This window comes from Eucyclogobius newberryi, unplaced genomic scaffold (genome assembly GCF_026437365.1).
Source record: "Eucyclogobius newberryi isolate DKJ021-1_F unplaced genomic scaffold, fEucNew1.0.hap1 SCAF_17, whole genome shotgun sequence".
Taxonomy (NCBI): Eukaryota; Metazoa; Chordata; class Actinopteri; order Gobiiformes; family Gobiidae; genus Eucyclogobius; species Eucyclogobius newberryi.
Window position 1 is genome coordinate 24,993,387 of NW_027315801.1, and position 15,991 is coordinate 25,009,377.

Consider the following 15,991-nt stretch of genomic DNA (forward strand, 5'->3'; position numbering starts at 1 on the left):
AGTGAAGAGACTGTTGGCTACTGAGGATTTCCTGCTGACAATTGCAATTGTCAGTAAAAGAGTAGAAAGAGATATGAGGAAGTTTATCAAAGATTAGAATTCAGGCTGTAATTTATCACTTTCAATTGACATTGCAGTGACATATCGAGAACAAAATTGCAAGCAAAATCTAAAATGATCTTATATATTTAGAGCCACCCCATTTAAGAGCCACCCCACAACTAATTTACACCTGTATGAAGTTTAAGGTCTACTTTCAACCCAAGTTGGCGTACTAAGAACTTCAACTTTTCCCCACTTATTTGCACAATGACTACAAACAGATCAAGATATGACAAACTGAAAATGTGTGTGCACAGTGAGTATTTCAGTGAGTCAGGAGTGGTCAGGACCGGAGATAAGAAAAGGGCCAGTCTCCTCTGCAGTTATCACCTCAAGGCCAGCTCCTCGGCCCCTCCTCAGCCTGTCTGGGCATTTGCATGGAGAGTGCAGGAGCAGGTGATACCGGCCAACGGACAAGCAGCAGGAAAAGGGTGGGACTTGGAGAAGTGGCAAAACTTGGGAGTACACACCCACCAACACAAAACACACTGAGCACCTGGGAGTCAGGCAGAAGGACACAGTCGGAGTACGTGTGGTGTGAATGGTACAGCCCGAAAATAGGACTTTCAAATTTGGAGACCTGAAGTACTGAACAGATGTGCCTGCAAGGATCTTCTTCACGGTAAAGCCACATATACACACATGGTTACCTGCTGTTAGAACTAATATATATTGCCTTGAACATTTGAAGCTAAGTCACCACTTTAAGCAGAACTTTAATGACATTCTAAAATAATTCTAGGAAGCTTAAAAAGTGTTTATTTTTCAGAGAAATTTAAAATGTGAATGACTTTTCATTACTTCCATAATTTTTCAATATTAGAAGGCAGGCTGCGTACTTTCTTTTCCAGGTTATTATGCCAAAAACATGTATGTTATGAGGTCAGGTGACGACACTACAAAATTACTAGCACTATTTGTATAAATTGTGCAAAAAACAGGTGAGATTAGGATCAATTTAATAGTCTAAAGTAATATGCACCCAATTGCACCATATTTTAGTTGAGCATATAGTTTATTTGTAGTCTTTATAAAACTAAGACATAATAATATACCTGTGCAATGCTAATTCTATTTGCAAAACTGTAGGCTTTTTATCTATACTATAATAAACTATACTAATATACATTAGGTGTAAACATATTGCAGGTGGATTGCACCTGTTCTGCTGCTATTGTCTGGTTGCTATTATTTCCTACAGCCCCTGTAGGCACTTGTTAGCACAGCAGCATAAGCCAATGTTTATTTAACCTGGAGCCCTCCCCAGTTCCAAAAGCCAGTGTATCAAGTTTCATGTATGGAGCTTTAGAAACAGGTATTACAGCATGTGGGCCATGGCAGTTGAACCAAAAAGCAAGGCAAGGTAAATTTATTTATAGAGCACAATTTTAAGGGCTTCATTGCTGTTTGAATTGATGTTACCATTATAATTAGCCTCACAACAATGAAAATCTAGCCTATAGGTAATATAACATCCATCCTGTTTACTCTGACGCAGGTGGGTCATAAATTAGATCAAAGTATTAAAAAATCAAAGATGATAATCAATATTGTCTTTGAAAGTGTACTTATTTGGTTTTCTTAGCTGGTAACTTTGTATACTTGCAACTTTTCTGGAGGTGAGTCCACCAGCAGTTTGTGGAGAAAATAAGTATAATGTGGGACATTCCAGGCAAGAACCTCACCATGGAAACAAGCTGTAGCGTCAACCCTGCACCCTGCACCCTGCACCCTGCACCCTGCACCCTGCACCCTGCACCCTGCACCCTGCACCCTGCACCCTGCACCCTGCACCCTGCACCCTGGGGCTGCAGTGTCCCCCTTAGATTTCATCCGTATCGCATGTGTTGGCAAATATAGATGCTTTAATCTATGGAGAGACGGAAGAGACAAAGGGAACAAAGCGCTAGTGTTAGATGTTCAGTAGTGGACATATAAGAATCTGGAGGCCAGTTTTACAAGTTATCATCCGGTTTAGAAAGAAGTTTAACTTAAAGAAGAAATATTAGGAAGCAAGGGAGTCAAAAATGCAATGGTACACAACTGTAAAAATACATTATTATCTCAAAAAGAATATGGGTGAACTGGAAAGCTATGAAAAACAAACAAAAAAGTAAACATGAGAGATGATGGAAAATAAGTAAAATTAGCTTGAAGTGACTTTATTACCAGGCAACTGAATTGATTTTGATACATTTTTTGGTCATCATACATCATTATAGGAATAATTACCAAGTGGTTCTGGTGGTTTAAATATATTGATACATGTTTGGGTCAAATGCCATTACCTCCAAAACAGTTTACAGACCGTTCTAAAGATAATGCACCTTTAAGTCACATGATGACATACTTTTTGCCGGCCAGTATTCGAGGTGTAACCAGCACCACACATGCCAGGCTCCTGTGCCAGCCACAATATTGTGTTTGAGTTCCTGCTTTGACAATTTGCTGAATGTCTTCCTTGCTCTTCCTCACAATTGTTCTGTGTATTAAACAGACAATAAAGCTTAACAAATACAAATAAATGACATATATATATTTCTTTGACTTTCACGCTGAACTGGCTTGTACAATAAAGTCTATAGAGTAAAAAAAAAAAAGAAGAATCTTAATGACCAAACTTGCATATTTGTTGACTTTTCACTACATTTAAATTCAATTGGCTGTGTAGTGAACCTGAGTGGTGGTTTGTGGGCAGGGACAAAAATAAGACGTTTGTAATTAGTGAAAGAATGTGCCCTTGTGCTAATAATGCATGTTGAATTGAGCGAGGAGCCAGAGAAGGCAGAACCACAGCAAGAATTTCAAGGGTAGATAGAGCGATTAGGCACCAAACAAGCAGCCACTTTGTGCAACAGTAAGTATGAAGCCAAAGTAACCAAGAGGGCAGAGGGAAGAGAACACAGGTGCTCCGGACATAGACACTATGCGTCCTTCACAGCCCAAACCAGTGCAAGCCACTGATGATGACACGTTATGCTTATTATTGAGGTCACGCTGGAGTGAGCCTGTGGCATGTGGCTTTCAGGATATTTGAACCCCGTGCCATCACCTGCATTCTTTACATAGTATCGCTCTACTGAACCCCAGCAAGTGCAAGGTCAAAGGTCACCGAGAAACATCAGGGGGTGATACTAAATACTGGACTGCTTCTCAATAATCATGGAAACCAATGAGTTTAGCTTTTGCAAGCTAACAAAGCAGATATTTTTGACACTGCAAATATCAAAGTCTGTTACAAGTAGAAAAGACAACCTTTCAAAAAGAAAGTTAATGACTTTCAATTATTCACTAGTGCAGTGAAGTTAATTGCAGGTAGAGAATTATTGACTTAATTAACAAGCAAAAGAAAATACATCAACCAAACATGTCCTGTTTTATCCCTGAGGGGCAATTGGTTTGCAGCAGCAGAACACCAACACATACACACCACTTTGTGATATCTTTAACCTTCAGGTTGAACTGAGTTGAATTTGTTTTGCCAAAAAGGACAGACGGGCAGATTTGTTAAGTATAGCACTTTCTAGTGGCCAAAATGAAGGTCCGTTCTCCCCGCTGTCCCAATATGGTCACATCAGAATTTAAGTAGTGACAGCCAACTATGCTGAATTACATTTTTACTGAAGTGTGGGTGTACTGTCTAAAGTCCATTTTAGTAATCATCAAACCGACAAGTTTAAATTCATTTCAACTTTTGTGTTCCCCAGGTCAGTTTGAAGATTGTTACAAGACCTTTAACATGGATCAAAGGGCCCATGTGTGGCACGTTCCTGTTTGCCCCACAGAAGAAGCTGGGTCCCTGCAAAAGAAAATCTCCTTGGCCCACCAGCCGGAGTGCTCCATCTGCTACAACAGTTTCGACAATGTATTCAAGACGCCCAAACTCCTGGACTGCACCCATACATTTTGCCTTGAGTGCCTGTCTCGTCTCATGGCTGTGTCCATTGACCAGGGTGATGCTGGAGGCAGAACCTATCTTTCGTGTCCATTTTGCCGTCACCCCACCCTGCTGACTGCGGCAGGACCCCCGGCTTTGGCAACGAGCCGCGAAGTTCTCAACACTTTACCTTCTCATCTACAACAAGAGGAGTCAGTCTGGATGGAAGGGCAGAAACTGTGGTATAAAAGAAGCAACTCTGAAAATGGGGAACTGGATTGTCCTACAGCGTTTTGCATCTGTGTTGACATAGGGGGAAGTAAGTCAATGCCGGACGGGCCGGACGGGCTGACAAGGCCAGAGGGGTTTTTCAGGCGGGTTTCAGACTGGAAGCGCATGGTTGTGTTCATAGTGATGATTTTGTTACTAGTAATGGTGGTGCTTTGGCCGCTGCAGTGTGTTTTTAACTCAGGGAGTATGCGCTGTGAACGCCATGATACAACCCCGGCCCCCTCCACTGTCAACCCATTCACGACAAGACAAGGGGGGCTCAAGTGAGAGTGACCCACCCTCTTACAGCATCCCTGTCTCAAAATGATATTGTTTTCATGCTTAAACCTGTCATTGAAAAGTCACATGCAGTTAAATGATCTTGCCAAGATTGACATTGACATAGTCTACCTTTAATGTCTTACCGCCACCAGAAATGTTACATTGTGCACATAAAACCATAACTCAAGAGTTCAAATGTACAATTTAATTTTCAATGTCATATTTGAAGATGTTTAGATTTTCTAAATTCAGTTCGAATTAAATTCCTTATTCTTACGTGTTATTGCAAAACTATTTAACTTGTAAGAAAAGGTCTCTATTGTTAAGTTATATCAAGGGTTTATACTTTAAAACAAAATGTAAAATATACAATGTTGTATGTACAAGGTTTTGGTTGTGTAATTTTGGGCATTTTCCTTGGAAAAATCATCATCAGTCATCAGGAGACTGAATTAAGATAAGATAAGATGATCCTTTATTGTCCCACATGGGGAAATTTCATTGTTGCAACACAGGTAGATACAGAGGTAGATACAGAGGAAAAGAACAGATCACTTATAGGAAGTTTGAAAAACACTCTGCACCTGATTTAATACTTTTGTACTGTGATTATTCACCCTTGAGCACATATAGTCTTTGTATCCCTGTACTGAGACATACAGGCATCTATCACAGACATTTCCTGCACTCTAATCAACCGCTGTGGTCCATCATAATTGTTCTTAGCTGTGACATTCACACACTGATATTTACAGATGTGAAATTTGCTTTGTACTGTTGCCGTGGAACCAGTCAATAATGTGATGTGCCAAGTCAACAATTTTGATTGTACACTGATTTTTTTTGTTTCTTTACATCCTTGTTTACAGAATAAATAATCAAAAAACCTGTTTAAATATTATTTTATCAAAATTTGGAAATGTATGTATATTTCCAACATTTGAGACAACAATAGCTCTGATGTGGACAGTCAATAATAAAGTTAAAGGAAGTGTTTATTGATTCCCAGAGGAGGTGAGCCATGGAAGGACCAACGCAAAGGAGATAAGCCAATCATTACATTGGAGGTGAGCACAACTTCCTTATACAACATAGGAGACAGTAAACACAAGTTAGGGCATAAATTACTTCAATATTTATCTCTAAATAAGAGAGAGATTTGTGTGAGAAATCATTTTCAAATCAAGGCTACAGTGATGTTGACGTACCGGGACTAGTACGTACCACCACTGTATACTGTTACCACTGTATACTGTTACCACTGTATACTGTATTACCACTGTATACAGTTACCACTGTATACTGTACCACTGTATACTGTACCACCACTGTATACAGTGCTACCACTGTATACTGTATTACCACTGTATACAGTTACCACTGTATACTGTACCACCACTGTATACAGTGCTACCACTGTATACTGTACTACCACTGTATACTGTACCACCACTGTATACTGTACCACCACTGTATACAGTGCTACCACTGTATATTGTATTACCACTGTATACAGTTACCACTGTATACTGTACCACCACTGTATACAGTGCTACCACTGTATACTGTACTACCACTGTATACAGTACCACCATTGTATACTGTATACCACTGTACACTGTACCACCACTGTATACTGTACTACCACTGTATACTGTTACCACTGTATACTGTACCACCACTGTATACTGTATTATCACTGTATACTGTACCACCACAGTATACCACTGTATACTGTACTACCACTGTATACTGTACCACCACTGTATACAGTGCTACCACTGTATACTGTATTACCACTGTATACTGTTACCACTGTATACTGTACCACCACAGTATACCACTGTATACTGTACTACCACTGTATACTGTACCACCACTGTATACTGTACTACCACTGTATAATGTCACCACTGTATACTGTACCACCACTGTATACTGTACTACCACTGTATACAGTACTACCACTGTATACTGTTACCACTGTATACTGTTACCACTGTATACTGTACTACCACTGTATACTGTTACCACTGTATACTGTGCTAGTGGTTGAAAGTAAACACCATGAGGAGGCAAACATTGAGCAAAAAGCTAGAAATGTTGATAACTGGTAAACTTATTATCAAAATTATCAAAAAAGTGCTGTCAAAGTAACAGAGAAAGACAATGTGTTTTTTCAAAGAATGCAATTACAATAAGGAGGTTTACATATCCAATGCCCTATTATTTTGATCAAATATTAAATTGATATAGTAGTGTGTTTTCTGCCAAATCATGAATTACACAATTTCCTCTAAACAGCCATATCTTTTATTATAGTTCAATGTAGTTAATTTATTTTTTAAGGATCGGGAGACTAAATACTTACAATTCAGCTGTAACTCAATTGCACCATCTAGTGGACGATTGAAGATACAACAGTGTACGTTTTCGTTGCATTGCTGCGTCAGAGAATAATTACACAGCAATTCATTAACTTTCTGAGCATATAATGTAAACATTCTTAAATAATTATGCTTATAACACATAGAACAGATACACCTTGGCAATGTAATAGCTTTTTATTAGGGTTCAGCAAGTCAGCAATTCAGTCAAATTGCACACCAAATACCAAGCAGTGAGGCTCGTCAGCTTGCAGATAAAACATTTCCCTTTCACTGTAGTCCAGTCCCAATGAGAAATTCAAAATAACACACACAGCTTTAGAGTGCACTACAAGACTACTCACAGTCAGTCCACATCCACACAACCTGAGGCCAGGCAGTTTTCAGACTGCAGACTGCAGTTTTCAAGTATTGATGTTTCATCACAACAGAACACAAAGAAATACAATACTCTTCAAAACAATAAATGAGTTCTCATTCATTGCACGAATCACAAACAGCAGGATTCAGCACAAGGCTACAGCCAGGAGCAAAGTCCTTTTCAGAAAACTGGTAACGATCTTTGATGAGGGAGAAAGAGCAGCGGAAGATGTGACTGAGCAGAGTAAGTGTTCATGTTCCATCAAAGCAGTGAGGCTCGTCAGCTTTCATTCAGAAAGGTTCAATAGTTCATACACATACTAAATATAATTAATGTAGGCTATATATGATAGTACACAGTGGTTTGCAAAGCACAGTTGTGCTGTTATAAGATGAATCTAAAAAGGAAAACACCAGAAAATAGGTCTTTGATTTTCACACAGCTTTAGTAGCTGGATCTTAATGAAACAGTTGTACGTACACAGTATATCTTATCACAAACAAGTGGCTGCTGAATTGAGTTCTATGGGTTTGTAAACTCACAAATACCGCAGGAATTCATCTTGCTGTGCAGGTTAGGTGGCTACTACCAGTCGTGAAAACTTTCAAATATGTACCTTGTAGGTACATTTGTGGATATTTCAGGATTGACAGCCTAGTCTGAGCGAGCCCTCCTCCAGGCTCCTTATCACATCAGTGACATGGCCTACTCTCCATGGCATCATTGAGCCTGGATTATGGCCATCTCCTAAATTACTTTTTGGAGACAAATCTATTCTTCAATCTGGGCAGATGGCCATCTGGCTCACAGTAATCGTGTCGTGTCCCTTGTTTCCTTTGACCATCTCGGACAGATGTCCAAGTGCTTCAGAGCGGCTGATTATCAGAGACTAGCCTAGGACCACGACACACCCGATACAGTCCCATTCAGGAATTACAGCACAATACATTGCACAGCTTTAAAGATCAGGGTCTTACAGTACAATTGTTTATGGCACTTGGGTACACATAGTCAATTTTCACTATGAACTGACCCTAATGACCTACCATTATCTGTGATTTACTGTTATGGGTTCTTCAGATTAATGCGGCAATTACGTTATTTGTTGTTGTTGCACCAATTCTGAGCTAAGGTGCAAAGGTTATGGTCACATGAGCCTACCACTAAAAGTAAGTGTGTCTAAGGGGTATATTGTTCCTTCTACAGTATAGTATACTGTAACACAACAAATATATGTACTGTAACACATATACACACTGTAACTACCACACACAGCCCTAATGTAAACCGGCATTGAAACATGCTCCTCTTATGCCCATAAAATGTCTATAAATGTACATAAACCAAAAATATGGACAAGATAATAAAACAATCATACAAGTTATATTAGGAGACCATCTGAAAGCAAAGCTCAGATGCCCTCAGACTACAGTATGGCTTTCACTTCAATCCAAAGTTTGGTGAGAAAATGGCATTGTCTTGTTGCTCCGTATAGCAGCTTATCCAGAAGCTCTTACGCTCCACAGCTGAACACACAAATCCAACTGTCCAGGATCCAAGTCTAAGCAAAGTTCTGAGAGGAGGGGCTGACAGACACTTTAGTCCTGACCACTCCAGTTCAGCTCAGGCTCCTCAGTGAAAGGCACTTTACAGGGTAGAAGAAAGCCTGAGGAGGGCCTGGAGCTGTGTGCTGGGGAGCCCTGTCCAAAGTCCACTGCAGCGCTCAAAGATGAGCAGCACGGTCAGGAGAACGGCCAATTCCTGCTACTCCTGCACTACACCTGAAGAGCTGACACAGGGTCCATCAACGGACACAGCAACACCTCTGGAAGACAAGCACAGGCAAATTATTTCAAAAATGCACATAATACTGAAGGATTGTGTGGTATCAATGAAAATATAAATTAACAATATAATTTAAACATGAAAAAAGGATTAAAAAGGCTAAATTAAAAGGAAGGGTCGGGCAATATTGACAAAAATGTATATCTGTATATGTTTTGGGAGTATCTTGATAATAAAAGTCAGACGATATGTAATTTCAACAAAAATGTGTTAAAACGGGACTTTACACATAGACTATTAGTTGAAATTTAATTATCAGACAAATGTGAAATGTCAATCAAATTAATCACAAAGCTGCAGAAACAAACTCTTATTTGAAGGTTTAAAACATAAATAGTTAATCACCACACACACACACACACGCACACACACACACACACACACACACAGACAGACAGACAGACAGACAGACAGACAGACAGACAGACAGACAGACAGACAGGCACGCACGCACGCACGCACGCACGCACGCACAGACAGACAGACAGACAGACAGACAGACAGACAGGCACGCACGCACAGACAGACAGACAGACAGACAGACAGACAGACAGACAGACAGGCACGCACGCACGCACGCACAGACAGACAGACAGACAGACAGACAGACAGACAAGACAGACAGACAGACAGACAGACAGACACACACACACACACACACACACACACACAGACAGACACACACACACACACACACACGCGCACACACACAGACAGACACACACACACACAGACACACACACACACACACACACCACACACACAGGGTCTGACTGAGTGACAGTTGTATTTAACCCGTTAAACCGAGGTGGTGCATTTATTCCTTTTTGTCCACCAGCTGATTAAAGGGAACTATTAAGCTGCTAGACATGTTAAACATAAAAGAAAGAAAGAAAGCTGTAACCCACTTATTTCCAGTCAAATCAATCACTCTGATGAATCAGGGTCAGTCAATATTCCGAAAATCCACAAACATTTTAGAGGACTTTTAAATGGACTCTGCCTGGACTTTTTTTTAACAAGTCCCTAACCCATTAAAGAGGAATTGTCATGACCCAACAAATACCCAAACTAGTGCCAATCAGACCATCCTCCAGACACCAGCTTTATTCCTTCTTCGATTTCAGAATCAGAATCAGAATAGGTTTATTACCATTGTCATTGAACAAAGTTCGGCTTTAGGTGCAACATAAAACAATGAATAATAAAATAATAATAATAGCAATGTCTATAGAGTAAAATATGGCATGCATAAAATAAGAATTAACTAATAAAATAAGATACAAAATAATAAAAGAAACTTGTCTCACAGATATTTACACATTTACAGATGGTCGGAAATAGTGAAGAAAGTGAACAGTGCCTGAATAGTATCTGTTGAATAATTGTTAAAGTGACAGGTGTTTAAGAAGTGTTCATGAGTTCAACGGCAGAGGAAAAGAAACTTTGAAAAGTTTCTTGGGGGGAGGTTCTGGTCCGTAGCCTCCTGCCTGAGGGGAGTGGCCTCCTGCCTGAGGGGCGTGGCCTCCTGCCTGAGGGGAGTGGCTCAAATAGTCCATGTCCAGGGTGATCGGCCCAGAGTCCTGGAGACGTACAGGTCCTGCAGAGATGGAGGTCTGCAGCCGATCACCTTCTCAGCGGAGCGCACATTGCGCTGTAGTCTCTATTTGTCCCTGGCTGTGGCTCCAGTGTACCACACAGTGATGGAGGAGGTGAGGATGGAGTCAATGATGGTCGTGTAAAACTACACCATCATCTGCACTAGCAGCTTGGCTTTCCTCAGCTGCCGCAGGAAGTACATCCTCTGCTGGGCCTTCTTGATGAGGGAGCTGATGGTGAGCTCCCACTTTAGGTCCTGGGTGATGGTGGTGCAGAGGAAGCAGAAGGATTGTCTATTAAGACAATCTAGGCAGAATTTAAGATCGGATTTTCCTCCGGATTATCAAATAGACATTAGAGGTCAAAACTAGAGAGGGTCAGCACTTTCTAGTACTCAGTACTCCAAAGGGTTCAGGAACAGCTTCAGTTGTAACTGGGCTCGTTTTAGTCAACTGAGAAGAAGCAGATTACATTATTTACCTCTTAAAGGCAAAAGAAAAGCATTTTTCAAATTTTTTTGTGATAAAATCGTTTTTTTGTCACCCACCCTACATATTGCGCTCACTCCAATTTGGCATATTCAGAGAAAGTAGAAAAAAGTAGAAAAAGTAATATTGTATAACACAAGCACGTCCAGAGAAAACCTTTTTTATACAAAATAAATACAAGTTCATTACTCCTTCTCTGTGCTCCTTACTAGATTTCCATCTCAACTTATTATGCACCACAAATTGGTTGGAGTATGAATGTAAAGTTTCTCTTTTGTTGTGTGGTGCAAGTAGTATTTGTAAGGAGCCGTGCCACCTCAATCCAACCTGTAATTTCAGACTTCAATAGAGCATTTATATCTGAACAATGAATCTTTCTCTGCTTTAGGCTCTCATTTAGAAACACTCTTGGACACCCACATTTCAGCCTCCAGTTCAGTGCAGAGTTTACAAAGTACATGAATCCTTAAAGTACACACAGGGTTTGACCAATAATGTTTTATAGAAATGCAGTTGACTGTTAGTATTTCACATATAGCAGTTCTCCCAATCCACTTAAAATAGGAGTAGCATCATTTATAGCTAACAATTGTTCAATTTGAGACAGTGTCCATATAACAGCTGTAAATAAGAGTGTTACTATTGTTATTTTTTATTAAGAGTATAAGAGTTTTTTTTACAAGAGCTTTTCTATAAGCGTGTTTTTTAAAGCTTTTTATAAGTTTTCTGTTTTTACCTTATACCTACTTTGTGTTGCAACACTGGAATTTCCCCATTGTGGGACAAATAAAGGCTCATCTTATCTTATTTATGTGCCGCAACCTTTGACTCTCAACCAGTAGCCTCTGAAGGAGTCCACACATCCATCAACCCTCCTTGCGTTTCTAAACTAGAAATCTATGCTTTCTTAGAGTTGGAATCCCATATCTGTATAATATCAATCAATCAAATCGATCAACCTTTATTTATAGAGCCCTTTACAACACTCAAAGTGACCAAAGTGCTTCACAATAAAAAAAAATTAAAAACAACTGTACAAAATAAAGTGTCATTAAATTACAGATCTTAGAGCCCTGCTTGGGTTTTGAGCAGACAGAAGCTCGGCCAGATAAGGATGTTCCAGGCCATTTAGAGCTTTAAAAACAAACAGTAACATTTTAAAATCAATTCTAAAAGAAACGGGAAGCCAATGGAGAGCAAAAAGAACCGGGGTGATGTCATGTGCTCACGTCTGGGTGTGTTTGTCAGAAAACGCGTCGCAGCGTTTTGTACAAGTTGAAGGCAGACTGGGAGACTCCGACATAAAGTGCGTTGCAATAGTCTATTCTTGAGCTGATAAAAGCATGAATAGTCCTTTCAAGGTCGGTGCGATTTAAAAAAGGCTTGACTCTAGCTAAAAGACCTAACTGATAAAAAAAAATGTCTAACCACACTGTCTCCACACTGTTTCCATTTTAAAATTGTTGTCAAAAACAACCCCGAGATTCTTTATGGTTGGTTTTATTATGGAAGACAAGTTATAGTCAGGTCAAAACCCTGTGATCCTATCCTATGCTTTATAGCTTATCAGCTCATAGTCTGATTTCAATATAAAATAAGGATGAAAAAATATATATAATCTCTTTTTAGGATACTCACAGACAAGTACAACATGACCTCCGTCGTCCTTGCTCTACCTCCTGGTGTTACTGCTGAATGACGTTTGAGGAGTTTTAAAGTTGATGTTCTCATAAACACTGGACGCATCATCATTTGTCAATCTGGGACAAAAAAAACCCGAAACAATGCAAATTCAAAGACAAGGTGGCGGGTTTTCATACAAAGCTAGCAAGTCAAATTGCAGCATATTTCAGTGTAACTTTGGTTGTGACTTACACAGAAGATGATCGCGAGGAGGCCATGTTGCTTATGGACCTGGAGTTCGTCATGTGGCCGTATTTGATGTTGGAATACTCTCTCTCCTTCATCTTATTCCTCTGCAAAAAAAAAGGCAGGCACAGGTCTATAAGGGTGCAAAAGGCTGCAATGCAACCTCATTTATGAGCGTTTGCCCCTTCACTCCAGGATAAAACCACTGAATATGGGAAAAAGGGATGCTTGGTCATTTAAAAAAAAAAGTCTATTTGCTTTATATTTATTTAGGTCAGCCCTTGCTGTGTTTTACATATTTTGTGTAATATTAGACAGTGAAATACATTGAAAAGACCAGTATTTTTCATCTAATCATCAGGTCATTGCATTCCCTATCCACCGTTGAGCTCTCCCACCTGCTCCTCCTCCAGTCTCTTCTGTGCCGTGTCGATGTACTGTTGCACTGCCATGTAGATAAACTTGTACTGAGCCTCAGTTTGGACCATCCCCGACCTCTGCTGACGCACCCACTGGATCGTCTTTGGGATGTCAATGTCACAGTCCAGCCCTGGGACACACAGGGGACTTTAATGCACAAAAGGTCCCATATGGAAACGTCAATTCACTTAGGAGGCCCTACCTTGGCGGTTAATAATGTCAATAAGGATGTCGATGACAATAATGGTGCCTGTCCGACCAATGCCAGCACTGCAAAGACAGAGAGCACAGACAAAACATGGAACAGCTCCTGAGTTACAAGTGGTTAGGAATGTTAGATTTTAGAGATACAATTATTGTGAGAAAAACAACAACACAATATTTATAATTATTCACAATCATCAAGACTATGACAAACAGATCACCATTCTTCTGTGGCTTACTGTGTGTTGGGTTAACCTAACTTGTCTTTTCTCTTTGATTTTACTGAACTAGCTCTCAGCCATCTCACCGTCCTTCCTCTTCCTCTGCGACTTCAATTTCCACATGGACCATTCAGACCCTATCAGACTTCCTTGACCTATTGCACAGTTTCAAGATCCAACGTGCCACCAATAACCATGCTCACATCCTGGATTTGGTCTCTCAGTTCACACCTTCTCGAATCAATCAATATCTGACCACCTGGCCGTAAATCTGGACATTGACAGCCATCTCCGTAACCGCAAAACCAAGTGTATAATATCCTTCTGTAATCTCCATAATCTCCGTCTGCCTCCCCTGTCACACTCTCAGCCTCTGCCAAACTGTCCCTGTGCCCTCCTCCGCTGTCTAACAACCCCTCTGAACATGTAAACTACTACTACAACAACACACTCTCCTCCTGTCTTGATCAACTAGCTCCCACAATATCAAAATCTGTCTCCTTCACCCACACACCACCCTGGGACAAGCTTCACGTCATGAAGTCTCACAAACGTCAACTTGAACTGTACAATAAAATTGGCTGTACATCATCAAATCCACACGGACTATATTGATCAATACAAGGATGCTCTCAACACTGCCCGGTTAAACTATCATTCCAACATCTTTCACTCTGGCTCCAATAATAACCCCGAAAACGTTGTCTTTCATCATAACAAACTCCTAAAGCCCAATGACAACTCCTCTTCATCATTCACCGTCAACTCTTTCCTACGCACTTTTCCTTTTTTTTTACACAGAACAGAATATGACAAAAATTGAAATAAAGACCTAAATACAGTTCGGACACAATTGAGGTGTATATACAATAGTCCACGTTCAGACTTGAGATTGGTCTATATGAGGCACAGTCAAGTCGATCCCTCCCCTCTTTAGGTATTAGGATATGATGTATGATGATGCCTATCTTGGATTTAACATTTTGAACCACTTTCATGGTTTTCATGACGTGCAGTCGGCCGCAGAGTCGTGAGTTCTAATCTGACAAGTTACTGCATGTCCTTCCTTCTCACTCATCCCCATTTCATGCTCCTGTCTAATAAAGCCTACGGTCCAAAAAAAACCCCCAAGGTTCAGTGGTCCTCCGTTGTCATGGTCTACATTTCCACTTCTTTGCCGATTACATAAAATTGTAAACTTCCACAAAATCCATCAACTCCACAACTTACTCCACAGACTTCCAGTGTCAGCTACAGCCAAACTTTTTCAAACTGACATAATCATAATTGGTCCAAAAAACAACTTTCCGCTCCATTTTGACAACACCAGCATTTCTCCTTCCCTCCTCATCCGCAAACTTAGTTTGCTTTTTGACTCCACTCTCTCATTCAAACAGCACGTCAACCAAATGACCCAGTCTGCTTTATTTCACCTTAAAAACATTGCACATCTCTGTTCATCCCGCTCCTTTTTGGCCACTGAAACCCTGATTCGTGCCCTCATCACCTCAGCATTCTTTACATTACACATTCTAAAACATAAGGTACAATACATCCAAAACTCTGCTTTCCACCTCCTCACACACACTCGGTCCCATGAACAAATCACCCCTGTCCTCCAGAAACTCAACTTCCTATCCCTCAGCGCATCCAGTTCAACGTTCTCCTGATCACATTCAAAGCCCTCCGCAACCTGGCCCTAACAGACCTACTCCACCACCACCACCACCATACTCCATCCCGCTCCATCCACTCCTCTGAAGACAACCTTCTGTCCCTCCCGTGCAGGACCAAGCTCTGAACTTTAGGAGACAAGCTTTGAACTCTATGAGCCACCTTCAATAACAACCTCAAGACCAACCGCCTGGTCTACGTTTTATACATTTTTCACCATTTCACTATTTTAGCTGAAAATGTTGCTTTAAATTGGCGTTTTCTATTGTTGTGTCTTGAAAAGCGCTATATGAATAAAATGTATTATTATTATTATTATTTTGTCTTTTTCTGGATTGCATTTTTTTAGTAACACATTTGAAATTCTCACAATTATGTTTTACTTCTTACAA

The 15,991-nt window shown here is 40.3% G+C and overlaps 2 protein-coding genes across 4 annotated transcripts in view; one reads left to right on the plus strand and one right to left on the minus strand.

Annotated features, from left to right (window-relative positions):
• The first annotated feature begins 517 nt into the window (after nucleotides 1-517).
• Nucleotides 518-4,548, plus strand: rnf223 (ring finger protein 223). The gene is made up of 2 exons (XM_072448558.1): nucleotides 518-724; nucleotides 3,810-4,548. The coding sequence occupies exon 2, from the start codon at nucleotides 3,842-3,844 to the stop codon at nucleotides 4,535-4,537; it is 696 nt and encodes a 231-aa protein (XP_072304659.1). The 5' UTR covers nucleotides 518-724; nucleotides 3,810-3,841; the 3' UTR covers nucleotides 4,538-4,548.
• Nucleotides 4,549-7,523: 2,975 nt separating this feature from the next.
• Nucleotides 7,524-15,991, minus strand: part of ptpn11b (protein tyrosine phosphatase non-receptor type 11b) — a 44,532-nt gene continuing 36,064 nt past the window's right edge. For 2 of the 3 annotated variants that reach the window (XM_072449607.1, XM_072449609.1), the window contains exons 12-16: nucleotides 13,703-13,770; nucleotides 13,479-13,630; nucleotides 13,087-13,187; nucleotides 12,846-12,971; nucleotides 7,524-9,104 (exon numbers count right to left, since the gene is read on the minus strand). In XM_072449607.1, the coding sequence (XP_072305708.1) occupies nucleotides 12,884-12,971; nucleotides 13,087-13,187; nucleotides 13,479-13,630; nucleotides 13,703-13,770 (409 nt within the window). In that variant the 3' untranslated portion in view covers nucleotides 7,524-9,104; nucleotides 12,846-12,883. The remainder of the gene's footprint in view (nucleotides 9,105-12,845; nucleotides 12,972-13,086; nucleotides 13,188-13,478; nucleotides 13,631-13,702; nucleotides 13,771-15,991) is intronic. The other variant, XM_072449608.1, reaches the window with a different exon arrangement.